This window comes from Vigna unguiculata, chromosome 9 (genome assembly GCF_004118075.2).
Source record: "Vigna unguiculata cultivar IT97K-499-35 chromosome 9, ASM411807v1, whole genome shotgun sequence".
In the NCBI taxonomy this organism is placed as follows: Eukaryota; Viridiplantae; Streptophyta; class Magnoliopsida; order Fabales; family Fabaceae; genus Vigna; species Vigna unguiculata.
In genome coordinates, this window is record NC_040287.1 from 3,750,683 (window position 1) to 3,778,634 (window position 27,952).

General features: G+C 33.1%; 3 protein-coding genes across 5 annotated transcripts; 1 reads left to right on the forward strand and 2 right to left on the reverse strand.

The window, feature by feature from the left end:
• Positions 1 to 5,588: 5,588 nt before the first annotated feature.
• LOC114163784 (DEAD-box ATP-dependent RNA helicase 17) lies at positions 5,589 to 12,746 on the reverse strand. Of its 2 annotated transcripts, none has more exons than XM_028048097.1 (10): positions 12,594 to 12,746; positions 12,431 to 12,503; positions 12,237 to 12,346; positions 10,936 to 11,079; positions 10,527 to 10,635; positions 9,785 to 10,137; positions 9,621 to 9,694; positions 8,913 to 9,214; positions 7,755 to 7,995; positions 5,589 to 6,263 (listed from the first exon to the last, which is right to left on the reverse strand). In XM_028048097.1, exons 1-10 carry the CDS (start codon positions 12,715 to 12,717, stop codon positions 6,003 to 6,005), a joined length of 1,791 nt encoding a protein of 596 aa, XP_027903898.1. In that variant the 5' UTR covers positions 12,718 to 12,746; the 3' UTR covers positions 5,589 to 6,002. The 2 variants fall into 2 exon arrangements, with proteins under 2 accessions (XP_027903898.1, XP_027903899.1); XM_028048098.1 differs by having other exon boundaries at positions 10,936 to 11,041; positions 12,594 to 12,728.
• Positions 12,747 to 12,832: 86 nt separating this feature from the next.
• LOC114163785 lies at positions 12,833 to 15,678 on the forward strand. 2 transcript variants are annotated; one of them, XM_028048099.1, is made up of 7 exons: positions 12,833 to 13,152; positions 13,282 to 13,375; positions 13,975 to 14,093; positions 14,209 to 14,292; positions 14,448 to 14,540; positions 14,740 to 14,797; positions 15,245 to 15,678. In XM_028048099.1, exons 1-6 carry the CDS (start codon positions 12,865 to 12,867, stop codon positions 14,794 to 14,796), a joined length of 735 nt encoding a protein of 244 aa, XP_027903900.1. In that variant the 5' UTR covers positions 12,833 to 12,864; the 3' UTR covers position 14,797; positions 15,245 to 15,678. The 2 variants fall into 2 exon arrangements, with proteins under 2 accessions (XP_027903900.1, XP_027903901.1); XM_028048100.1 differs by having other exon boundaries at positions 14,715 to 14,797; positions 15,245 to 15,513.
• A 5,867-nt stretch (positions 15,679 to 21,545) lies between these two features.
• Positions 21,546 to 26,549, reverse strand: LOC114164073 (C-type lectin receptor-like tyrosine-protein kinase At1g52310). The gene is made up of 5 exons (XM_028048559.1): positions 26,246 to 26,549; positions 26,064 to 26,118; positions 24,421 to 24,849; positions 23,628 to 24,192; positions 21,546 to 22,286 (listed from the first exon to the last, which is right to left on the reverse strand). The coding sequence occupies exons 1-5, from the start codon at positions 26,330 to 26,332 to the stop codon at positions 21,761 to 21,763; spliced, it is 1,662 nt and encodes a 553-aa protein (XP_027904360.1). The 5' UTR covers positions 26,333 to 26,549; the 3' UTR covers positions 21,546 to 21,760.
• Between the last annotated feature and the right edge of the window lie 1,403 nt (positions 26,550 to 27,952).

Sequence of the window (27,952 nt, forward strand, 5' to 3'; positions counted from 1 at the left end):
TATTCCATTTTGATAGCTCTAATTAAAACATCAAGTTAGCGTGCCATTATTCTTACCAGAGTTTGGAAATACTTTATATGTTTATTTGCTCATATAAGAACACATATTTTATTTATATTACAAGACTTATGATTTTAAGTTATTTTATACTGGGTTAAATATGTTTTTGGTCCCTCAAGTTTCAATGAAATTTGGAATTAGTCCATATTCGAAACTTGATACCAATTTAGTCCTTCATCTTTAGAAATGTATGGATTTAATCCTTCTTACCAAATTTTGTTAATTTTATTTGACATTTTAAATACATTTTATGATAATATTTAAGTTAACATTAAAGCGAAAGTATGTTAAACGGTATAAAAATTCAAATACTATCATGAAATGCGCTTGAAACGTCAGATAAATTTACCAAAATTTGGTAAGAATGACTAAATCCATACATTTCTAAAGATGAAAAACTAAATTGGTATCAAGTTTCGAAGAGGGACTAATTCCAAAATTCACTGAAACTTAAGGGACCAAAAACATATTTAACCCTTTTATATTTATAAACTAGTTTATGTAAACACTTATCTATTAATCTAATTTATGAACTCAATTTATAAACTAGTAGTGTATATGGTGCAAGTTAACCTCTAAACTAACTTACTACTTACAAACTTACAACCTAGCTTATTGAGTACAATAATTAAAGAGTTTTAAATTTTTTAAGGGGTTTTGAATTGACTGATATTTCTGAGTTCAAATCTTCTATTGAGTTTTTTATGTGTTTTTTACTTAATATTAAAAATACACTGATGTTAATTCTTTACAAATATTTTAAATCTTCAAAATCGATGTCCATTAAAATATTTTGAAAGTATAGTAATGGAACAACAACTAAAATCCGACATAAAATCTAAATTCTATTTCTTTGTACCATACTAATATTGTACAAATCACATTCAAATCTATTCCTAAATCGTCTCACTTGTAATAAATATGTGATTCATTTAAATTAACTCTTAATCTCCTTAGACTATTGACACCAAAATCTGAATTTCATATACAACATAATATATGTTTATTTTCGAAGGATTTCCCTACTGTTGGAATCTTTTCTTACCTTAAGTAAGTATCACGAGCAATGTATTATGATTTATGCTAAACTTCAGTTCAAGTTACTCAAACTTATTATGACTTGTTATGAATAATATTGAAGGTGTTGTCGTAAATGATTTAAACAAAACAAAAGAAGATTGAAAATAACCAATATGTTTTTGACTTTTTTATTAAAAGTAAAATAATATATTTTTATTATTTTAAAATATGAGTATTAAAAAAATGGTGTTTTTAGAGATAAAACTTAAATAATTGTTGAATTTGAAAACATGAAGAAACAAGACAACATTTATATGATATTAATTTGTTTTTAAGTGTCCAATATCATATTCAAATGAATACTAGTTTAAAAATTCAGTTTCACTATTTTATCGTAGATACCTTTAATCATTCAAATTTGATGATTTTATCAATCATATTTAAATTATGTCAATCTTTGGTACGAATAGAATGTACATTATACTTGAATGAAATTTTATTTTTGTTTGTAATGATTTATCAAAACCATATTACAAAATAAAATGTGAGATAAATTTTTTGCACACAAATGATTATTTACATTGAAAAAATAGCTAAAAAATTTAGATTTGATTTAGTTATTGATAGTCTCTATAATTTGAAAAAACAAAGAACAATTAATTAGATATATGTAATTTTTTTATAGCTATAATTATATTAAATTACATATTCGTTTTTGTTATATTCGTGATAAGGATAAAATATATAAATTTTGACTCTTCCAAAATTAATGGTCAAGACTTGTCACTGTATCTGACAATAATCAAGTGTCATTGAAAGTCCTTATGTAATTCTAAATCAATTCCTTAAGTGTAAAATCTAAGGGTCTTAAACACAACATTGAATCCTCAATCCTAACATTCAAATGCATTAGATGACTTGGTTGGACCTTAGATTCGATATTAATTTTCCAACTCAATCCATATATATATATATATATATATATATATATATATATATATATATATATATATATATATATATACACACACACACATATATAAATATATAAATAGTAGTAGTGCAAAGAATTAAAGTAGATTATGTATCCAACCTCAATACAAGAGAATTTAGCTATCATGTTGATTATTCTTGCTACAAGAATATGGAGTGGTTGTCTCTCTCTCATAACTCTCTTAAAATGTTTCAGTGAATACAAAGATGAATTCTAAGTAAGAAGAACCTCTCAAAGTAGAGTAGCACTCTATTTTTATAGAAATTAAGATTGACACTCAACTCCGGTCTTCAATATTCAATAACATAGGTTTTCTCCCGTGCAGGTTTTTCTTGTGGCTCAAGCTTCTACCTTAGTGTTCCAGTCTTGAGATTTCCTTCCTAAGAAGGTCTCGTTTAGGCTAAACTTTTCCTCATGATGCCAAGCTCTCTAGTTTCAATCAATTTAGGTTTCTTTCACTAGAAAGTTTTCTTCTTGGCTTAACACCTTACTTTGATGTTTAGTTGTGCAGACCATATTTGAATTTTTCTTAATTGTCTTTGAGCGCTCAGCCACAATCTTGGAGCTCAACTGTGCAACACTTCTAGTCTTGCAAAAACTATTGTATTTCAATAAAAATTAAAAACATTAATTTCATAATTAATCAATTCTCCATATAACATTGTTCTTTCTTAGCTAAAAAAAACTGATTTACTAAAAAATATATCAAATTCATGCAATTTATGTTCCAAAAACATGCATGAAGTAAATTGAAAATATTAATAATGGTTTAAGTGTGTATAATTTTTTTAAATAACAAATTTTTTTAGGCATGTAAAACAATAACCATTGAATAGTTGTATATTTTACTTTATAAATAAAAAATCATACCTGACTTTAACAACTAATAAATATTAAATTATAATTAGAATTGAGAGTTGGTGATGTAACATGATTTTGAACATGAAAAACTAGAAAATAAAAATAAAATCCAAAGAAAAGCTCATAATAAACAACAATTGAAAAGAAAAATAACTTGATAGTGTATCACTTATATCTTTTTTTGTATTTTCTATAATATTCATGTGTAAAATGAAAATAGATTCATAAATAAATGACTATAAATTAAGGTATAAATTCATGAACTTCATATAATGATTGTACAAAAATTGGGAAATACAGTTAACTATTTTATTGAGAGGAAGCTTAGAAAGTGAAATAAGCTTCAATATATTTGATATGTAGAAGATAGATTCATATATGCAATCTTCTTCTAGATTGCAAACATGTATTTGTATGAAAATTGTTAGTACTTAAATTTTTGACATCACTATTTTTTTTGGTCAAACAAATTTATACAAAACAAATTGAGTTAATTTAAAATCCTAGAAGAATCTCATACCATTAAGGTGTTCTTTAGGAACATTCCTTATTATTAGTTTCAAATCCTAAAAGAATCTCCGTGTGGAATTCTTCTATAGCTCTACGAAGAAATATATTATGCACATTCAACCAGTGTAAGTACCAACCAATACGAGTTATGAAAGCAATAGAAGATAAAATTACTGTACTCAATATGAGAATTTCTAGTAATTTTCACACCTTTTATTTGTGTTATCTCAAATGTTTCAACGTTATCTCCAGGATCTTTATTCACATTCATCAAATGAAATCGTCGTTTTCAAATATATATAATTCATCTTTCGTAATTTCAAAAAACTTGATATATTTTAGTAACTTAAAAAAGCAATGCCACACGACACCACATTATATTCGTTAAAAAAAAACCTAACATGGAGGCAAAATTTTGAAGAAAAATGAAGGTGAAATTTGTTTGGAAAGTAGAAAATGCAGTGGGGTGATATCGAAGGATCCAAGAGTTGCATAATTGTCACATGAAGGTGTTGAAGCATTGACCCTACAGAGGCATGTGCAATGCAGAAACAATTAATTGCATGAAGCTACTGAAAGTGTAGTACAATGTTAGCAACAAATGTGAAGGAGAATTTGAGCAACATGGTTGCTTAGATTCACACCCTATGCTTCTACTTTTAGTCCTTATTTCTTAGGGTTCAAGGGATGTTACACTTCCACCATTATCCTTTCCTTTCAGGGTTGTCTTACAAACAACAAACAACCCATTCTCATTTGTTGCTACAATTAAGGAAATAAGAATGCAGAGGTAAGGCCAAAATAACCCTTTTGGTGTCAAAACACTCATGTTCTTCCCAACATCACACATTCATGTTTTTTCACATACAAAACTGTTTCAACCTATTTTTATTACCTTCAGCAAATTACTCTCCTTTTGTTCAACTCTCGTGACTTTGCTAAAAGGATAATGGTTTCCGACCGATATGGGTCCAGTATCTCCAACCTTATCATTTAAAACTGTCTCCTTTAACTCTTTAAGATTGTTTTTAACAATAAAACCATGTCAGGAGCTTCAACCTCTAAAGGAGACATACATGAAATGCAGTAATTAACCTAAAGGTTATTACTTTTCTGCATATGGAGGAAAGGTGTTATGTTCCTTTTGGTGGTTGAAACATATAGTGTCATTAATTTTGTTCTAATGATACAAGATATTATTATTATCATTAATTTAATCCTTTCAATGTAAATTACTACCAATTTTTGTTTCTAATCATGCAAAATATTATTACGTAAGTCTTAAATCAGGAGTCCAATTCTTCTATATTTTGACGGTTGGTTTGGTTGCGTTGAATTGCGGTGAAGCAAAAAAAAACATAACAATATTACTCCGACTTTTAAGTGTTGTTAAAAGGATCTTTTAAAGAAACTGAAAATATGATAATATTTTTAACTTAACATATATAAGGTTTTATATTTTACCTTCTTATTTATATAAATGGTAAAGAGAATTGTTTTAAAAGTAATTTATCTATTCATAGCACGTTTTTTATATTTTTTTATATGTTACATTCATTAAATATTAAAATTATAGAAGAGTTAAGATTTCGTCTAGTTTTTTTTTTTCAAATTAAAAATTTAGAGGATCTATTTTCCTTCACTGATCATTGTTATGACAAAATATTCAATTGAAAAGTTGATAATCAAATAAACTGAAAACTTACAGAACTGAAAACAGAAAAAAAAAAAAAACAAACTTTTTCACAGGATTGGATTAAATTTTAGTTACCATGTTTAACATATACCAATCTAAGTAAAACTAAAGTTTATAATACATTTAAGGTTATTCCATATTTAGTTACCTTGTTGTATCCAAGATCTGTATAAACTAAGAAGTTACGTTTATATCTGTGCTTTGAACCGCAAAGAAAGTGCAAATAGAAATCACATTTACGATAAAAAAAATATTTTTAAACGTTGGTGTACAATATATCATTGAGATTAAATTTTGACAATATTATTCTTTTTCAAAATATAATGATAATATAAGTCATTAATCATGTTACATTATAAATCAATTTAGTGAAAAAATTTCATGTTTAATTTCCAATGTGTATAAAAAAAAATCTTATTGAACCAGCAACATTCACAACACGTGAAATTAACTATGATCCAGTGGATCAGAGAAAATCCATTGCAAGACCAAAAAGAACAAGTTCTGAAAGTCCAAAACAAAAGCCTTGTTAGAATTCCGACTATGGGCTTAGCTAATAATTTGGACTCTTCCAAAGAAACTACAACTGTAAGCACATTAGTAAGTTAACCCCCACCCATCACAAAGAGTTTATACATAATATCAAACAAAAAGAATTAATTAATAGTATACATTTTAGCATCTGGCTTGAAATGAACGTTAGAAATTTGGGCAACAGAAATGAACAGAATCGTAGAACTTCACACTATCTCATCTCAGGTCTCTTGGAAACCCCATTGTTTTGACTGTCTTCTTTGGATCCATCATCCATAGTCATGATCATTTGTGACCTTGTTTTGTCAAAACTTGTATGAGCCACTTTCATGGTCTGCGTTCTGTCACACTCCCAACTTTTCTCTTTTTTGACACCCCAGTTTTCCTCTCAAATATTTTTCTCTTCTTAGCTTGCTTCTGGAATGACTGTCCAACTAAAGAGGGTTGCTGTTTCAATGCAAAGCTTTTTGCTACGTGCCCCAAGTGAAGTTTCTTGATCATAAATATTCTTTTCAACTCACCACGATGGGCTGTGTATGCACGAACCCAAGAGCAAAATGCCTTCTTAGCAAGTTTATCTACCTCGGGCTGAAAAGGACAGGGTAAAAATTGGTTTAGGAATACACAGAAGCATCAAAGAATCCCCCTTCATGAGTTTTTAGCTAAATCTTAAGGAATATAACAGTTACCAAAATTAAAGACGTGAGGGGGATAAATACTATTGTTCATGTTCATTATGGCCCATATATCTTTGATATAGTGCATGCTTTAGAACAAGGATTATCTCACATCAGAGAACCATCATTTCATTCCACATTTTTTATATTATAAACATTTCATAAGCTTTAATTAAATAGCAGAGGTAGTCCTTGACTTCCAACAAGAGTATAACTTTCTATGCTCAATTTTTTCTAAATTTTAAAGATAACAAACTTGGGGGCAATTGTCTCTTTAATATATTGGAAGTGTAACTCTTGGGTAAGGAATGGCAATCAACAGCCATAGGGAAGGTCAAATCCACAAGTTTGTTGGCTACTTCGCCCTTGTTTTCCAAGAATCAAGGGTAAACAAATCATTCACTATTCAAAAACATAAAACCGAGAAATCTGTAAAAGGCGCAAGAAGCATGTAACATAATTCAAATAATCAAATCCAAAAAGCTTTCTTCACACCATGTACTATTACAACTGCTCATAAATTTAGTTATCGGTATTTTATGTACAACAATAACCAAGTCTTAACCAACTAGTCGCAGTTGGCTATAGGGATCAATTGAAGGCATTAAGCTCAATTTTTTTTTAAACCACTAGTGCCGGTCCAGTGGTGGGGGGGCCTTGGGTAATCCTGTGCATGAGATTATAGGTTCTAACCTCAATGCATTCACCCCACCGTTTTAATTGGAAGTTGATCAAACTTATTGCAGGAGTCTTTATTGTTCTACTTATAGTATGATCACATTGCCTTAGGTAGGTTTTTGTCATCTCATTTGCTTAGCATAACTGGTATAACTGATTCATACCTTAATAGGAAGATATAAGAAGGAAAAGATGCGAGAACTCTCAAAATTTGGGGTTATTATAAATTAACAGATGAAGATTTAACAAGGATTTCTGTCATCTTCTCATTTGCTCAAGCATATTAGGGGAGCAAGATGGGGAATAAAGAGGTAAAAAACCTCAATTGGAATATTTGAGGAAAAGATAGGGGAGAACTCTCAAATCTATAGCCCCTTCCCCACCCTTGAATTTTGGGGTTAATTTTAACAGGAAGATTTAAAAAGGTTAAAAAGGTTCCCTTTATTTCTGCGCTCAGCATCCAGACACAATCCCCCTCCAATACTCGAGGGCCTAATTTTCCAAACAAATCTACCTGGCATTTTATTTTTACCATCAGTAGTTTGTAAGTTGTATAACTTAGTAGAAGAACTTAACCACCATGAAATATTTTGTTTTCCAACAGTAATGATTGTATAGTTAAACTTCGAAGCAATGTTTTCCATGTTAAGGATTATAAAGTTAAAACTAGATTAAATAAGGACACACAAGGTCAGATTTCAAAGAGATCAGCAATGAAGATCACCTTCGACATGATGAAAGCTTCAAGTGCCTTCTGGAGAGAAAGGACCCAGGGATGTGAATCTAAGAACACTGACTTCTTTGTGTAGTTCTTTTGTAGTGGAAAACTATCCAACACTTTGAGGACAGGATACTCTGTGAGTGACACACCATGTTTTTCCAAGTCCTGTAAATAGTCTATCTCAACTGGTTGCAGAAATAGCAACGACTCTCCCTTTTCACCCAGTCGGGCAGTTCTACCAACCCTGCATTGGGAATTCATGACAAATAAAAAATAAGATATAGCATTTCAATCATAAAGAAACATAGCAAATAATCATAATGAATAACTGGGAAGATGCTCCATTTGCTCATGATTGGACACGTAAAACCCAAATCATAATTTTATGCTTTGGGGGAAAAAACCTTTAAATTTAATTTTATTATAAAACAATTGCGGGATAAAGCAAGTGAAAACAATGCTTAAAAACTTTACAAGAAGGGTTTTACATTTTCAATTTTATATTGGTCCTTGCTAGCTTATTTCTCGTGTAAATTTTAATACAATAATAATTATATTTTGAGTGCCTACTACGCTTAAGAAGCTGAGGCATTAAAACAAACCCTAAGACAATCATGAACCGAAATATTAGAATGACATCAGGAAAACAAACGACAGAGGAGTTCAAAAATTATTTTTTGACATTATAGCATCATATAATTCAACTTGGTTTCATATTTTGCATCACATTTTATGCTGTTGATCTCCAAGCCATTAATGTAACAAGTTATCGGCTTTGATGTGTGATTTTAAGGTTAAATTATGTATGAACGTTTAGACAATTATCTATCATCAATTAAAAGAAAATTTTCGATGTTTATATTTGCCAATACTCCTTTTTAGCAACTACGCTCACAATTAATGGATCGAACTACTTGTTAGAGCTTTATAGCGCACCATCTTTCCCTATTATTGCTCGTATTTGTTAACAGGTTAAAGCATGTTAATATATATATATATATATATATGTATATATATATATATATATATATATATATATATATATATATATATACATAAAAGAAGAGATCATTAACGAAAGAAATACCTCATCATTCTTCCCCCTCCCCCCCTCAAATAAATCAAACAAAAAGAAACTCAAAGGTGAAAATAGGCAGATACCTATGAACATATTCTGTAGCTTCTCCAGGAGAATCATATTGTATGATGCATCTAACCTTTGGAAAATCCAGGCCTCTAGCAGAAACATCACTAGACAAAAGCAGAGCAGATTTCTCAGTTTTAAAGGTCTGAAAACTGGTTCTCCGGTCCTCCTGCACCATACTACCATGTAACTGAAAAATTTTGCATCCAAGAAACTTCTGTCGGGTGCCTTCTGTTTGTGGATAGGATGAAAATTGAAATTCACTTAACAGTGAATAGTGAAAATCTACTGCATCGCATGTTGAAAAGAATACAACAACCTGTGGAATCATGATGCCACTTACTAAGTATAAAACTTTTAATTTGTAAAAACTTTCATAAGGAAGTGGAAAGATAGATGCAGATTCATTCATGTTGAATATAAGTTCCAGTCCCATAGCCAAAAATAATATGGATTCTGGTAAGTTTCTTAATGACATATTGCCATATAGATGAGATATTTTTGTTCTTGCTCTTTATGTGCATTTTTCTTGAAACATTACACCAAAAGTATAAGATTATTCATAGTTCATGCCATCATATACATATTTACAAACAATAATTAACCTTGGAAAACAATAAAAGGAATGTGTACAGTTCAAAATATACTAAATTAGAAACCATCTCAGAAATAGATTCAAGGAAGAAAGGCAACAAAAGGGGGTGGAGATTAAAGTGAAGCTTTACCTTTTGTGAAGGTTCCCTTTCAAAGAGATGCTTTATAATTGAAAGAAGTATAGGTAGTCGTGAACCGCAAGGCACTGCATAGAAATCCAACTAGAAATTCAATATCTTAAAATAGCATCTAAAATTAGAAAGCTCACTAAAGAAATTTCTAATTTATCACATACCTTTCATGTATCTCTGAATCAACTGTACAGGAACTTTGTAATCTCCAACTGTTGGCATTTTACTGGAATACTGGTCTTCATTATCTTCATCAGATTCTGAATGGTCATTGCTTACAGCTGTTGAAATTTGTTCTATTTTCTTACCATCAAGACCAACCATCACTGGATTGTCTAGACTAATTTTAGCAAGGTGGTTCACTTTCTCGTTTAAGGTGGCAGATAAAAGCAAATTCTGTCTTTGAATTTTAGAGTTTCTTGGAACTGTATTCTTTTGGTCATCATGCGCTGTTTTCCTTGAGCCTAAAAGATCTAGTATTTCCTCTATATCTTTTCCAAATCCTAATTCCAAAATCCTGGAAAAAAATATGATACATTAATTCATTAATGAAACAATATATAGGAATGAAAACAATCCATCAAGACATAAGTATCATATTTTCTTTTGTTATGATAATTGTTGTAACTAAATACTCATGCAGTAACAGAAATAACAAATGACAGTTGTTTCCATTACTGTGTATAAAAGGCTGATTGAATAAGAAAGAAATAGGGAATTGAATTAGATTGTATTCTGTTTCTATCAATCTTTAATGAATCTCGGAATGTTTCTGTAATATACATTCCCTGTGTTCTTCGAGTGTTTCCTAGAACACGGGTTTTATACAACAATTATCATAACAACTTTGCAGTATGCAATATAAGTTGATTTATGTGATAGCAATACAATTGATGAAAACCATACCGATCAGCTTCATCAAAAATTATCCAGCGCAGACTTGAGTGCAAGAATGATGTTGTGTTCTTCAAGTGATCCAGAAGACGCCCAGGAGTTGCTATAAGAATTGATATGCCTGAAAAGGAAACAGAAAGGTTATAAATATGATCAAGTACTAAAAGTCTTACTTCAAATTTCAGATACAAGAAAGCACACCCCCAAAGCTATTTGTAATCATGACACAGCTTTTCATTTATGCACAATTTTTTTTCATTTAAACATAAAAGATACTGTAAATATCCTCAATTTTCTTCCATAACAATTTCATCCCCATCATTTTCAAGATTTTATTCTTGAACAACTAGAAAACAAACTTAAATGACGGTGTTGAAAAAGTGGAATATATGTTGAATACAAATGATGACACGATTTTTACCTTTGCGCAGCCTGGCTTTCTCCTTTGATCTATTTTCTCCACCCATAACATATCCTGGAACAATCCAATGAAATCGATGCAATAACTTCTGAAGAATTTCATAAACCTGCAAACATAGCTCACGCGTCGGTACAAGAACCAACGCTATTGCCGATAAATCAATTAAATTTATAACTAATATGAGCTTAACTTGCCAGAACAATAAGCAAAATAATATGTTTAGACACTATAAAACAGTGAAATCGATATGTTAAACAATACTTTCAGGAACAAAGTTTGATATATGTCTTCATGATGCGCTATTTTCAATTTTCAATATTATACATTATAGAAAATAATCTGTCTTCACTTACCAGCTTAAGGCTGTACATAGTTGTTAATTGACACATAATCAAGAGTTCAGTCCCTTCCATTCTTATTCTAATGGAAGAAAACGTTAATATTAAACTCGAGATGAATAAAATTGTTGAGAATTGGTCTTTTGATAGAACCCAATGATACCATACAATCTATATACCTAACACCACCTGATGTGATCTTGAAGACTCTTTTTAGTTTTCTTTGTACTTTTTACTTTTATCTTTCAATTAAATATAAGAAATAATGATTTATATAATGAGAATTAAATATTAGTGGTATTAAATGTTAGTTATTGAGAATTAGTTTGGGATGTAGAGGGTCTTGTCTAATTCATCTCATATACTTGTAATTCAATTGATATATATGAATTTGATAGAAAATTGAGTTTTGTCTGTGTGTGAGCTTTTTGGAGTTGTGCGTTATAAAAATCCTAATTTTGATCTTATAAGTATAATAAGGACAAGATGTTATGATTTGGATACACTCACATTCTCAATTTTATTCTCATCACCACCCAGTGAAATAAGGATTTTATCACTGTTTGTAAGCAAAGGTCACGTGGGTATGTAGGTTATCGATGCTTCAACGTTAAAAGGGGGTTTAGCACACCTAACTGCTTATGCTTTTCCTTTTTGGGGGAGTTGGTCATTGAAGTTTCAACTTTTACTCTCACAATCCCCTCCTCTATAAAATTCAGACGAAGTCAAGGGCTTCGAAAACAAATCCAAAGTAACTCGACAAAATAACAAAGCTAATGTCAAAATTAAGCATTACTTTCATTATCTTATAAGTCATCACTACTTCAAGATGGACTATAAGTAGGATATAAAACCACCATCCTCAAATAATAAAACTGGTGAAAATGTGCCGGCCATTTAGCCAAGAAAAAAAAAAATCACACAAGGGAACGAAACCTCATTCAAAACAAAAATAAAACGCACCAAATGTTCCATCAGAGCGCTGAATCCGATTTTCGTATCCCTGCAAGAGATGAACAATCGGAGCGAGATATGCAGCAGTCTTCCCCGTGCCCGTTGCAGCATTTACCAATCTAAAATTCTTCATTAAAGAACTCAATTATCGTTTTTCAATAAAAAATATCAGCAAGAAACAACAAAAACTAACAAAAGGATACGCATGACGCCCAGAGAGAATAACAGGAATCGCTTGAGCTTGCACCAGCGTTGGAACTTCAAACCCCAACCTCTCTGTAAACAATGAAAAATTAAAAATCAAATTGTGTCACCCTCTCAATAGAACCAACCAAAAATAAATAACCCAAAAAAAAAAAACAATACCATGAAGCTGTTCACACAAATTAGAATCAAGGCCAAGGCTGGAGAAGGAGCATGAAGCAAAAACGTTGTCGTTGCTGCCATTACCCTCGTTTTTCACTCCCTGACTAAGCTTCTTCACCCCCATTATTTCGTCTCTTGCTCCCTTCTAAGCGAAAGGGTTTACGAGGTTTTATAATTTTGGGCCGAGATATTTGGGCCGAGTCCCTGGAAGGCCCATTAGTGTGAAACATTATATGGCAAGTGCTGAATGGGTTAGTTGGTGGGGGTTGTTATGGGAACGGCGGAGGAGGTGGTGGAAATAGAGAGTTTGGAGAAGAGTTTGTTGGAGGAGAATGACGGCGACGCGGAGGCGGTGCTCTATGCGGCGTCGTTTCGGGAGATGGAACAGAGATTCGTGAAGTACCAAACGGTGCAGTGGGTGCTTTACTCCTTGTTGTTGATTCTGGCATGGGGCATTGGATTCCTCATGTTGCTTTATCTACCAGTGAGAAGGTTCATACTGAGGAAGGATATTCGTTCTAGAACCCTCTATCTCACTCCAAACGCCATTGTTTACAAGGCACTCTCTCTTTCGCTCTCTCTCTCTAATATCCGAATTTTAATTTGCTCTTCCGTTTTTACCTTGTTGTTATCGTTGTTTATTTTTTGAGAAATCAAAATTTCGTGAATGTGTGGTTGTGTAGCTCAGGTTACGAGGCCGGTGCCATTTCCGTGTTTTGGAGTGCTGAAGAAGGAGAAGCACGTTTTGCTGCACTCTGTGGCAGATGTTGTGGTTGAACAAGGTGCGGCTTTTTCAGTTTTCTTATGTGTTATTCTGCTTTGATTTGAAAAAGGGTGGGATGAAATGTAATGGAAAAAATGATGTTAAAATTAAAATGCATCAAATGAGTAATGTGTTTTTTCTCATCTCATTTAAATATGATTTAATGGTTTAGATTTATGATTCTTATTTAACCCGGTGTTCTCCCTAGAGTTGAAGACAAGCCTTGTGAAAACACTTGATTATTATAAGACATGAGAATTATAATTCCGGACTCGGTCTTCTTTTGACATTGAACCAGATTAATCATTGGCAATGGTGTATACAATCATTGGCAATGGTGTATACAATCATTGGCAATGGTGTATACATTGTCGATTAATCATTGAATAGAATGAATTATCGAGTGATACACTGTCGATCAGTCTGAAATTATTATTATTACCATGTATGACCGTTTCTGATAGGATTACTATTATTTATTCTTCCATTCAGTTGACACTATCTGTTATGATTGGTTTCATTTCTTGTTTTTTCTAGTAAGCTTTCCAATGTCTAGTAATTGTTTTATGGTCGTATGGTTACAACTTTTAGTTCGTGATTGGTTGTCTCTATTCATAGGATACATGCAATCACTTTTTGGCGTCTATTCTCTTAGAATTGAAAATGTTGGAGTTAGAAGGCCACCCAGTGATGATGTTAAAATCGAGGGGGTTGCGAACCCAAATGCTTTCAGGAAGGTATCCTTCTTTCAAAGACATATCCAAAACCTAAAACCGTTTTTAGTTGAAATTTCTCATGGTTCCACTCTCCCGCATCAAGAACTGCTCTTTGCAATGCTTCCATTCTTTTCAGGCAGTTATGATTCGTCTATCAAACATGAGAAATGAGGTGTCAAGGCAGGTTTCTACATTTGAAGATGTTCCACACCATCTGATGGTAAGTCACCACTGCTGTGCCAGATTGGGAAGTGGGTGACCGATAGTGTTAAGTCATTGACCCGTAAACCTTTATATTGCTTAGCACTCATTGCTCATGTTTTTTACTTGTTATCTCTATCTATTTCACCTTTTATTGTTTTCTATAACTTCCAGATGTCTTCATCGAAATCATTGAAACATGATTATAGACCTTCTCGGGAGCAGGTATTAATGCAGAAACTAGAGGAAGTTGGAAGCTCTGTCAAGGTAGAAAATGTACATGTGATATTGTATTGTTATTTAATTAATGGCATCGAGGATGCGAAGAAACACGAAGTTTAATAATTCCCCTCAGATTGAAATAGAATAAAAGGTTGCGAAAAGGAAAAGGATTCAGTTGCATGTATGTGAACTGAAGTTGATTCTTTTCTTTTGGCTAAGAACCCAGGTATGTTGTTTATTGCAGAGAATACAATCTTTATTTGAAGAGCAACAATCCCAAACCACAGAATCCATAGATTGAGGTTAGTGAATTTTATGTAAAATAAAAATTCCTGTGTTTTTAAATGATTGCTGTAATTTTTTTAATCGGAAGCATTCCTGTATGTTTCTCATACATACTTTATTGGATTATTTAGCGCATTTATGCTTTAGTTTATGTATTATATTATATACGAGTATCTACCAGCTACACGGAAATGAATTGCTTCATTGACACCATCATTACATAATGTGTTCGCTCTTGCATTCTTATTCTTGGTAATTGTTCTGTCTTGTGTGCATGTATTCGGCTTGACATTCAAGGGCTTGTCCACTTTGATATACAAAAGCAATATAGCTAGAGGAAAATTGATACAAATATTTAGATCAAAATCAATTTTCTAGCCAGACAAGCATAGAATTTGGTGATTCTTTTATTGTGCTGACTTTGGCTTTGTTGTTTACGTATGTTAATTTTCAATTGGACACAGGTGCGGTGATATTGTAAATAACAATCAATATCTCTTCCCAGGGCAGTTTTCAATTTCAACAAATATTAGTACTACTTTGTTAACGGCTCCTAAAAGTGTATGTTTGACGCCACCTGAAAAATTGTTGCTATTTATTGTGTTAGTTTGTATCCCGTAGCTCTCAAATTTGCCTTGTATTTCTGTCTTTATACAATAAAAATTGTACATCTTGATCGTTATGCGGCTTGAAGGCTTGAAGGTATCTCTAAATGAATACGTTTCAAATGTTCTATGAATGTGTAAAGTTGATTATTTCAGATGTAATACGTTTCTCCGCGTTGTTTTATTTTCATTTAATGCAGAGCGAGAAGAGTTTTGTATTGTACTAGTAGTATCCTTTAGAATCACATTAAAATACTAATTAATGTAATTTGAAGTAATATTTCTTTTGTTTAGTTGTTAACATCTTTATATTTGTACAAATAATAAGCATGCAAAATTATATTTCCAACATTTTTTTATAGTTGACACATGTCTTTTTTTGCAGGTATTTTATTTTTTTAATTTCATAATTTAAAATAAAATTAATTATATAGGATACTAACTTTTAAAATCGTTTTTTTAATAGAAACACATGAATTATCGCATTTACCGAGCTCAACTTTCAAAGACTTTTAAACTTACATTTGGGATTTCAAACTGCTATGACATTACGGTACAAAAATTAAACAGATTGTAATAAATTGTACAAAGCAACTTGGTGGAGCACGGCATTGATGTTGTCCGAGACAAAGCAACTGCATTAGAAGCAGAGCTTAAACGAATGGAGGAACAACAGCTAAAAGATTTGAAGATAAAGAATTATCTTTATCAAACAATAGATAGAGAGATTTTGGATATAATACTAAATGATGAAACGTCCAAGGATATATAGGAGTCTATGAAGCAAAAATTTCAAGGCTCTACAAGGGTTAAACGTGCGCAACTGCAGGCCTTACGAAAGGAATTCGACACACTGCAAATGAAGGAAGGAGAATCGATGAACTCATACTTTGGACGCACTCTAAAGATAGCCAAAAGTATGAAAGCAGTGGGAGAACGTATGGAAGAGAGTGTCATCACTGCAAAAATCTTGTGGTCTATGACTACGAAATTCAACTATGTGATATGTTTATTTGAGGAATCCAACAACATGAATACCATGACTATAGACGAATTACAAAGTAGCCTATTGGTGCATGAACAGCGAATGACATGCTCAGTGGAAGAAGAGCAGGTTATGCAAACAGTATTTGATGAGAAGAATGGAAAAGGAAGAGGAAGAGGGAGAGGAAGAGGAGCCTTCCGAGGTACAGGAAGAGGAAGACAAACATTTTACAAGAATGAAGTTGAATGTTTTCAATATAAGTGTCCAATGTGGGAGAAAAAAGTAAATTATGCAGAAATGGAGGATAAAGATGAACATGAGGAAGAAATCTTACTAAAAAGAAGGAAAAAAAGATGAGTGGTTCTTCTTGGACTCAGGATGCAGCAACCACATAAGTGGCAACAAGGGATGGTTCTCAAAGTTAGATGCGAATTTCAAAGGCAAAGTGAAGCTGGGAAATGACACTCATATAGCTGTAATGGGAAAGGAACCATTAAAATGAAGGTGAATGGTTTGATGCATGTTATTAGACATGTATATTACGTTCCTGAATTGAAAAACAACTTATTGAGCATAGGACAACTTCGCACATCAGAATTCAAAGCAACACTTGTACCATTACACATCCTGAGAAAGGAGTACTATGTGAAATCCCAATGAATGCTAGCAGGATGTTTGTCTTAACAGCAACTATGGAAGCAAATATGTGTCTTTAGATGAATACAGAAAGCAACTCTCAACTCTGGCACAACAGGCTAGGACACTTAAGTTATGATGGCTTGAGTACTCTTGCCTCTAAACAAATGGTGATAGGATTGCCTCAGATCACAGCTCCTCAAGAGGCTTGTACACAATGCTTGGGAGCAAAACAGCACAGACATTCAATGTCCAGAGAAGGAGTAGGGAGAGCCTTTAAGAAACTGCAGTTGGTTCATGCATATTTGTGTGGGCCAATCAATCCAACTTCTAGCAGCAATAAGAGATATTTTGTAAGCTTCATTGAAGATCTAACAAGGAAAACTTGGCTATACTTCTTAAATCAGAAGTCTGAAACGTTTTCCTTGTTCAAAAACTTCAATGCCTTAGTTGAAAAAGAAGTTGGAGAAAGCATTATTTGCTTAAGAACTGATAGAGGGGGAGAGTTTTGCTCAAAAGAATTTGAGGAGTTTTGTAGAAATCAAGGGATAAAGAGACAACTAACGACTGCTTACACTCCCCAGCAGAATGGGGTTGCTGAAAGGAAAAACAGAACCATCATGAATATGGTTCGTACTATGCTGATTGGAAGAAAAGTTCCAAAAATTTTTTGGCCAGAAGCTACAAAATGGTGTCCACACATTTTGAATAGAAGTCCTACATCTGCAGTACAAGATTAGACTCTAGAGGAAGCTTGGAGTGGAATAAAACCCTCTGTTGACTACTTTTGTGTGTTTGGTTGCCTAGCTCATTGTTAGGACTTTGGCAAGTGTACCAAGTCGCGCAAGTAGTAACCGGTAAGACCGGGATATCGTTTCCCAAGAGACTCGTGTATACTAATTAATTGCGTAATTAGTGACTAATTTAAACTAATGAATAAATCCATATTTTGAGTTTCAACTTATGAAGTTAAACTTTGCATAAATAATTAAAATTGAACTTTGGAAGTTAAAGGCACTTAGTGAATGGAAAAGATCAGAAATGATATGACTTGATATTGCCGGGGTTAGAATTCACCAACTATGCTCTCATGCAACTACAATTTAACATCCTCTTCATTAATATGCTAATGCTAACCCACAATATTACTCAAACCCTAATTCCTTAATAGATTGAGCATAAATTTCCTTATTAAAAGCCAATTCCTTGAACTCTTAATAAGCAAATTTGCTTTATGCACAAAGGTTTAAGACAACTAATGGGTCAAGCCCCATTCCTAGGTACTAGCTCCATTGAGTTTTCTTATTCCGAATCTGGGTTTCAAAAGATATTTCCACACCCAATGAACCAAAAATCATGCAAGAGATGGCTAAATCAATGCAAGCTTTAAGTGAAGAAATAAGAAGACTAGCAATTAATGAAAGAGTCATATATATAATCAAAACATTTGCATTTACACAAGAGTTTCGTGGCTACATCTAACCCCAACAAAAATGGGTTTAGCTCTCCATTGCCATGGAGAGCTCAAGCTTAAAAATGGAAGAGATGGAAGAGAAAGAGATACAAAGAGGAAGATGGAGCTGTTCCCACAAGCCCTAGCACTCCTCCAAGCTCTCCAAATGTGTTCTTCGTGCCTCCAAAAAGCCAAAGATCCTTTTCCCCTCGTGAAAACAGAAGAAAAGGAGCCAACTTGCCACATCAGCGAACATTGGCGCCTGGCGGAAGGGTCTCACCGCCAGGCGGTATCGAGCAAACAGGGGGCAAAACTGGCAGCTACCACCCGGCGGTGTCCAGTTACCGCTAGGCGGTTCGTAACAGGGGCGCCTGGCTGGCGCTTGGTTGGCGCTTGACTGGCAGTCTGTTCCGCCTGGCGCTTGCTTCGTGTCGCCAGGCGCTTCCTGTTGACATTTTTCTTCTTCTCCTTGCTATTCCGGGTCACTCATTAATCTGGATTTTTGGACAAAGCTTCCCATCTACAAAAAGGACACAAAAAATGGGGATTAGTGGAATATTTAGATAAATGTAACCCAAAATGTATTTATTTACAAAAGTAAGGTAAAATTGAGGATTAAGTAGGTTAAAAGCTTTGGAAGAGATGATTTTGCTAATGAAATATAGCTTGGATAATGGTAAAAATTAACATTATCACTCATGTCCATACACCAGACCAGCAACAATCTAAGCTTGACAACAAGAGCAAACCTTGCATTCTTTTTGGAGTCAGTGATGAATTAAAGGCATACAGACTCTTTGATCCAGTCAACAAGAAAATAATAATCAACAAGGATGTTGTTTTTGAAGAAAACAAAGGCTGGAATTGGGAGCAGAGTGGAGCAGAAAATCATCCAGAAATTGTTGTTGCTGCAAAAGAAAGCAGTGACTCACAATCTGAACCAGAGGAGGAGCAACCAGAATCACAAGCTGTCAGAAACGACTCTCACACTCCCACACTTGAGATTCCAGCTGAAGGGAGGGCAAAAAGAAATAGAAGAAAACCAGTATGGATGGCAGACTATGAAGAGGGGGGCAGTATATACAATGATAGTAATACTAGTGTTATGCTAGCAGCTGAAACTGATCCAGTAACATTTGAAGAAGCAATCAAAAGCAAGAAGTGGCAAGAGGCAATGGTGAAAGAAATGAAGGCTATAGAGAAAAATCAAACTTGGGAGTTAACTCATGCTCCCAAAGATGTAAAACCGATTGGAGTAAAATGGATTTACAAAACCAAACTCAAGGAGAACGGTGAGGTTGACAAGTTTAAAGCAAGATTGGTGGCAAAAGGCTATGCACAACATTATGGAGTGGACTACACAGAGGTATTTGCACTCGTAACCAAACTAGATACTATTCGCATAATCTTATACGTGGCAGCTAAAAATGGGTGGTTTATATTTCAAATGGACGTGAAAAGTGCATTCCTTCATGGTGAAAGAGGAAATATATGTTCAACAAGCAGCTGGATTTATAGAAAAGGGATAGGAAGAAAAGGTGTATAAATTGAAGAAGGCACTCTATGGACTCAAACAAGCACCTAGAGCATGGTACAACAAAATAGAGGCATATTTCTTACAGAATGACTTTGAAAGGTGTTTTTGTGAACATACTTTGTTCACAAAGTCAGCAAAAGAAGGTAAAATTTTGATCGTAAGTCTATATGTGGATGATTTAATTTACACTGGCAATGATCAAGGTATGTGTGATGAGTTTAAGGAGTCTATGATGTTAGTTTTTTATATGACTAACTTGGAAAAGATGAGGTATTTTCTAGGAATTGAAGTTTTGCAGAATACAAATGGTATTTTTGTATGTCAACAAAAATATGCACAGGAAGTATTGATTCGATTTAATATGGTGGAGTGCAATCCAGTAAAGAATCCAATTGTTCCAGGAATGAAGCTTTCCAGAACTGACACAAGACCTAAAGCAGATGCCACACTCTACAAACAAGCAGTGGGAAGCCTTATGTATCTCACAGCAACCAGACCTGATTTGATGTATGTGGTCAGCCTAATTAGTAGATTCATGGAGAATCCTTCAGAAAGTCATTGGAATGCTGTCAAACGAATCCTACGGTATATAAAGGGGACTATAGAGTTGGGCATGTTGTACAAAAGGGGAGAAGATATAACTCTAGTGGCCTATACAGATAGTGATTATGCAGGAGATGTAGATGATAGAAAGAGCACATCAGGATTTGTTTTTTCATTAGGAACTGGAGCAGTTTCATGGTCATCCAAAAAACAACCAATAGTGACATTATCTACTACAGAGCCAGAGTACATAGTTGCAGCTTCATGTGCATGCCAATGTATCTGGATCATGAGAATTTTGGAGACTATTGGTTTTAAAGGACAGAAGCATATTCTGATTCTGTGTGACAGCAATTCAGCTATTAAATTGTCTGAAAATTCAATATTTCATGGTAGGAGTAAACACATTGATGGTAGATTTCACTTCTTAAAAGACCTTGTCAAAGAAGGAAAAATCAAGCTGAGTCACTACAATACTCAAAATCAAATTGCTGACATAATGACTAAATCGCTTAAGCTAGAACAATTTATGAAAATCAGACGTATGTCGGGCATGATTGCAGCATCAGATATAAACTAAAGTCTTTGGACATTTAGTTTAAGAAAGGGATTGTTAGGAGATATTTTCTATGTTTTAAAATTGCAGATTTGTTATTTTTTATTTAAATTTCTGTTCTAAATAACGGTCTTATGCTGACCGAATTTTAGGGGATTGTGGGAGCCGACCGAATTTTAGAGGGGATTGTGGGAGCCAGGGATTATGGGAGCTAAATATTAGCTACCCCATTATTAAGAAGCTGCCCATTAGTTTTCGGCAAAGTGAGGGAAAGCAATTTTTTCTTTTGCAGTTTATTTAAACAGTGTAATTTGATGAAATACAGAACACAGTTTCAGATTGCATACAGAGAACTTTTACTTACCATAAGTTACGTTCACAAATTCTTCTATTTTTCTTTCTTTTCCTTCGTTTTAGTAAAATAAATTCATTTTAAGAAAGAATCACTTCTACTCAAGAACAATTCATCAATTGGTATAAAAATTCAAATATTGTTTCGCACAATTTGCCTCTTCTCACCCTATTTCCCACTTGATTTAACAAAAAGCTAATTTCGACCCTAAAAAAGAGGAAGTTAAAGTACATAAATATCTGTTATAAAACCCTCCACTTGGAAGTTATAGATACAGAAATTTGAAGTCAAGAGTACTACCACTAGATTAGCTTTACTTTGCAGGTGGTTGGGCAATCTGTTGCAGCTGGTGAACAACATGAGACATTCTAGGGCGCATAGAAGGAACATGCTGCGTGCAGGAATAAACAAGGTCAACCACCTTTTGGATGGTACTAGCCTCTGGGATAATGCTAGAAGAGGATGAAGTTATATGAGGATCCAAGAGTTCATGGTAGCGATGAACTTGCACAAGAGGTGTTGCCCACTCAAAGATACTCTGCCAACCAACAGAATCAACTGCCTGTGTAGGTCTCCGTCCACTTACTATTTCAAGTAGTAGGACACCAAAACTATATACGTCACTCTTCGTTGTAAACTCGTTTCTATACACAAACTCTGGAGCAAGATATCCGTAAGTTCCACCTGCCATGACAGTCCTCTCATGCATTACTTCGTACGGCACAATCTTTGACAGACCAACACCCATCAGGCGTGCTCCAAACTCCTCATCCAGCAGTACATTGCTTGCACGTATATCTCGATGCACCACTTGTGGCTTAACTTTGTCATGCAGAAACCTGTTGAAATGGGGAAGGGGGCAATTATACATTAATCAATCTATCCATTTAAGTTCAAAGTACTGCAGAGTATGGAATATTTAATTTATTTACTTTTGGTAGGCAAATTAAGTCTGGAACAGACTCGAGGAATAATTTTGTAGAGTGAATGGAGCAATAGGACAGCAACAATGAAATGAAGCAACGTTATATAACTAACCAGGAAAAACTCCTTGAAGATTTATGCTAAAGGACTGAAACCTTTCATAAATTATTTTACAAGGCTCAGGAAATGCAAATTTTTATATAATATAATAGATAAACATTAGAAGAGAAGATAATATTTAAAACATCTTCAAAAATCTAAATTGATACTGTGCTAGTGCTGCACAAGGAAACTGTAGATAGCCCATAACACAAACGAAAACTGAAAACTAACCAGCAATTAAAAAAGCACATTAATTATTTCCTCTTTTCTGGTTGGATCAGGATCCTCTAATGATAACTAGTTACATGAGGACATAATACAAGACATAGATGCAATGCAAGATTAATGGATCCAACACAAACAACAATGGGCTACGATAATTAGCTCTATATCTCTATCTCCTCTATGATCATCTAATGTCAGAAATAGCATTGTCGGATCCTGGTAAATTTACTCTGAAATTCTACCGAGGTTTTTAGCCAAGTACACCAGCAGAGCATATTTTAATTCATTCAACTTCACCATCCTTTGTAATATTTACTTGGTCAAAATGGAGATCCCTATCTTCCAAACTAAAAGACAGAATGAAGAGTGTATTGCTCTCATGCAAAATAAGATTCAAGAACAGGATGGCTGTAGCACTTAGAGACAGGGAAATCCAAAACATGAAAGTTCTTCACTCAATTTGATAATCAATGAGACCAGTGACACTTAGACATGCTAGAATGGAACAAAACATATCTCGAGTTCTATTCTACTGTTGCTACATTGTAAAGAAAGAATTAAAAAGGACACAGCTTAAAAATGAAACACTCTGGTTCCAACTAAAAGGGTGGAACATCAAAGAAAACAGAATGGAAAGAAAAATCATTCCATTTCAATTTATCCATGCACCAAACACAATCCAAGTATCAAATTAAATGTTCCCTTGTGAAATTTGCAATCTTAAAAGTCATAATACAGTACATACATATTACAAAGAATGCACAGAAATACAACAGAATAACCTAAATGCCCACATTTATAGCAAAAGAATTTGTATCATAAGAAATTTTTTGTTAATTTGAGTGAAATATGCACGTGAACAAGGAGTGCAAAAAATTGTAGATAAAATGTAGTAAATTAGCAAAAGAAAAAGTATATTTTGAACATACGCAATTCCTTGAGCAAGCGTTGTAGCAATTTTCATCCTCATAGCCCAATCTAAGCTGCGACCTCCCCTAGGTATGTGATGCAGCCATTTATCTAAGGGACCGTTAGCTACAAACTCATAAACAATGTAACGGTCACCATGATCATAGCAGCATCCCATCACAGCAACCAGATTGGGATATCTAAGCCTAGCAACCCTGCTAATTTCAGAATAAAACTCCTTTTTCCTCTGAAAGCTTGTCCTCTTTAATCTCTTAACTGCAACCCTTGAACCATCTGATAAAACCCCACTGTATGTACCACCAGTCTTGGTATCACCAACAAGACGGTTACCTTCACTGAAATTCTTCGTAATTGACCTCAATTCCTCTTTAGTGAAGACTTTCCATGATGGAAGAGATGCTCCTGGAACAGATATTTTTCTAGACCGCCTTCTTTTCTTGCCCCGTTTATATACAAGAAGCCAAACTACCACTGCTAATGTTGTGGAGAGTATCAAGGCACTCACTACTATGAGGATGATAAGGTAATAATCCCTATGGCAGTGCATACGGTTACACGCTGCATCTATGATAAAAGAAATTGGAAAAACAGTTTAATCAGAAATGATGATTAAAAATTCATTAAAAGTAGAAGAAAAAAAAAGAGTAAAATACCATAAACACCTATTTAACATAAATTTTTAATAGCAAGAGACTTTTTGGGTAAGAGAATAAAGACGATTTGAAAATATATATACTGAATCTCTAATGAATGTAAAATGAGAATTGGTAGTGATATACAACTAGAACATACCTATATCAAGTATACATAGAGAAGAGTGAGGATTGTCGCATCTCTCACTCACGAGAGAGTTTGAATTATTAGTCATTACTGTGCACAAATTGTCTGAATTGTTTCTATGACAGGATAGTACAGTTCCATTACAATGGGGTGGAACATTTTCCAATGGAGATATGGAGTTATTCCATGGTGAATTGTCAGACCACATCCACTGATAACCAGTTGTAGTGTTATGTCTTTTTCCACCAATCCAGCAACTATTCACAGATTCACCACATAGGCTCCGAGCAAATTGTAGCTCCTGAAGTGATGTCAATGAAGCTAAATGTCCACCATACTTACTACAACAGATCTCTGAGTCATTCCAAGATTGAGGCCTCCCAACATGAAGAAAGCACTTGGTCTTGTTAGGGTCCATAACCCAACCAATAGGGCAAGGTACTGCAGAAGGAGAGGAAATAATATAATCTTTGAAAACTCAAGCATTACTATTCAAAGTCTATCCAAACAAATAACAAAATTCACATCCAAATGTAATTTCAAGCAGCATCAGATGTAATGTATTAGAATTTATATAGAATACATCAAATCACAAAAATTTTGTATTATGAATTGTGCACAACAGTTCATATGCCATTCATGTAGATAATAGGATGTGAGTATCAATGTTGTCAAAATTAGTAAACTTGCACAATCCTGCAACTTTGGGGGCACTATTGACCAAACTCACATGCACAGCAAAGAATCTGTGGATCATTAAATGCTCACAAGTTTGCTTCCAGAAACAGTAGATCATTGCCCATGTTAATCTTGAATTGTGGGCTCAGAATTTTCTTACCCAACATGCAAAATATATGTGTGTGGATGTAAGTGGACTTTTCAGGTTGCCTATTGTACCCCAATTCACAAATTAGTGTACATCCCATTTGTGCTTAGGGTTCCCAAAATGCACATAGAAACCATGGCTTGATTCTATTATAGCTGTCAGCGACCCAAGCATCACCAACATCTAAATATAATTGTGCATTTCTAAAAGGATATTGTAATCCATGTTACCATCCCTAAGTTATGATCATTTTACCCCTAAGTTATGATCATTCTACCCCCTTCCTACCAATGATCCACGAGTTTTATAACATTGATGAGCATTATGAAATGCATCTAGATGCAAACCCACTGATGAGAGAAAACCTGCCAATTAGTTATAATTAGTTGTAGTTATCCTGTGTATTTGTTAGTTTGTTAGTTTGTTAGTTTTACTTGGTTGTTAACAGCAAATTATTCATGTAAACTGCTATTCAGCTAGTAACTGAGTGAACAAAATTGCAACCAAAAGTATGTATATTTAACACCTAAGACTTTACAAAGTCAATAAAGCATAATTTATTTTCAATGCTGACCTTGTCTCTTAGCATATCCACTAAATAGAACAGAAAATATTACTAGTGAAACTGAGATAATTTAGTGATGTTCCTCCACAATCGGAGGTATTCAATAACTCCTCATAATCCTTGAGCAAAACCTCAAGCATCAATGATTTTGAATCAGAAAGAGTACAATAATAATAACAATAATTATAGCAGCAATAATAATAATAATAATAATTTCTAAAATAGCAATTATCATCCTTATGTGAGCAATAGAAGAACTCGAACCTTTTGCATCTCTACTGAGAGAACCATCGAAGTATCCACAAGTCTCGTTCAGTGTCTGCAAGCAAGACAAAGCTCACAACATAAAACATTTATCAAGAAAGAACTATACAAGAAAATTTTCAGTTACTGTTACTATTACTATTATTTGTTGAAATTGACCAAACATGAAGTAACACACTCACCGCATTAGAAGCGAGTCCATGAGCAGCAACAGCGAGTAGAAATAGCAGAAGGAGAAGAAATTGCAGCTCCATGGACTTGGCTTCCATCACAGTAACCTAAAAACCTGGATTCCACTAATGAAGAGACGGAAACATCGCATGCCTGGAGCGTGCGAGAAAAACAGCAGCAGAGGAAGAACAAGAAGAAGAACAAGAGCTGTTCATTTCTTTGCCCTTGACGTGTGAGAAGTAAAGGAAAGAGGGGAAGGAGTTCCAATCCTTGTTTGTTCATTTCAGTGTTTTGGTGGGTAGGTGTAAATGCAATAAAGACAGTCACCACTCTGAATGAAGAGGTGTCAGATCTGTTCAAACAGCACAGGTCAGTCTTTTTCACGTCGCAAAAGCCCAGTGTGCTAGGCCCATTTTGGTGTAGTAAATTTTCAGCAAGTCCAAACCCATTCTCGACCCATATTTCCAATGTAACATGCCACTTTTTTAGTATAATTTATTTTAGGTTAAAATATTTCGTTGATCCTCGTTTTCATCGCAGAATCTCAATTTGGTCCTCGTATTTTTATTAGTCTCAATTAGGTCCTTATTTTTGTAAATTAGTATCAATTAGGTGTTTTTCGTTAGTAGAGAACTAACACCGTTAAGTAGGTGCGTGTTAACTCTTGTTTTTTTGAATTTTTTGAATTTTTTTTTGAATTTTTTAATTTTTTTTAAAAAAATATTTATGTCACGTGTCATGTCTGTAGTGTGTCACGTGTCAATCTAATATGATAACATCTGTCAAATTAACGTATGAATCTCAATTTGGTCCTCATATTTGTTAATTTGATTTGATTTCAGTCCCAAATTTTGAATATTGTTGATATTGAATATTATACAAATATTTTGAATATAAATTTATTAATCTATATATTTATAATTTTAAAATAAAATTTAAATAAAGTTTAATGTAAAATATAAATTTAAATAAATTAAATGTTGTTAAAAATATATAATAGAAATATCACTTGTAATAAAAGTATCATCATTACATTTATAAAAAAAGTTAAATTTGTTCTAAATTTGGAACACATGAAATTAAATGTGTTCCAAATTTAGAACAAATTTAACTTTTGTTATAAATGTAATGATGATACTTTTATTACAAGTGATATTTCTATTATATATTTTTAACAACATTTAATTTATTTAAATTTATATTTTACATTAAACTTTATTTAAATTTTATTTTAAAATTATAAATATATAGATTAATAAATTTATATTCAAAATATTTGTATAATATTCAATATCAACAATATTTTAGAGTTGGCTTAAAAATAATAATTTTATAAATTCAAATGTAAAATTTTAAAATAATTTTATAACAAATTAAAATAAATATATTTAAAATTTTAATATTAAATATAATTAATATTATTAAAATATTTAATAAAAATATCAATTTTAATAAAAATAATCATAACATTACATAAAAGTAAAATTTGGTCTAAATTTGGAGTGCCTGAAATTGAAAATTTTTAAAAAAAATTGGGACTCAAATAAAATCATTTTAACAAATATGAGGATCAAATTGAGATTCATACATTAATTTGACATGGGTCATCATATTAGATTGACACGTAGCACACTACAGACATGATACGTGGCATAAATATTTTTTTAAAAAAATAAAAATTTAAAAAGAAAATTTAAAAATTTAAAAAAAAAATTAAA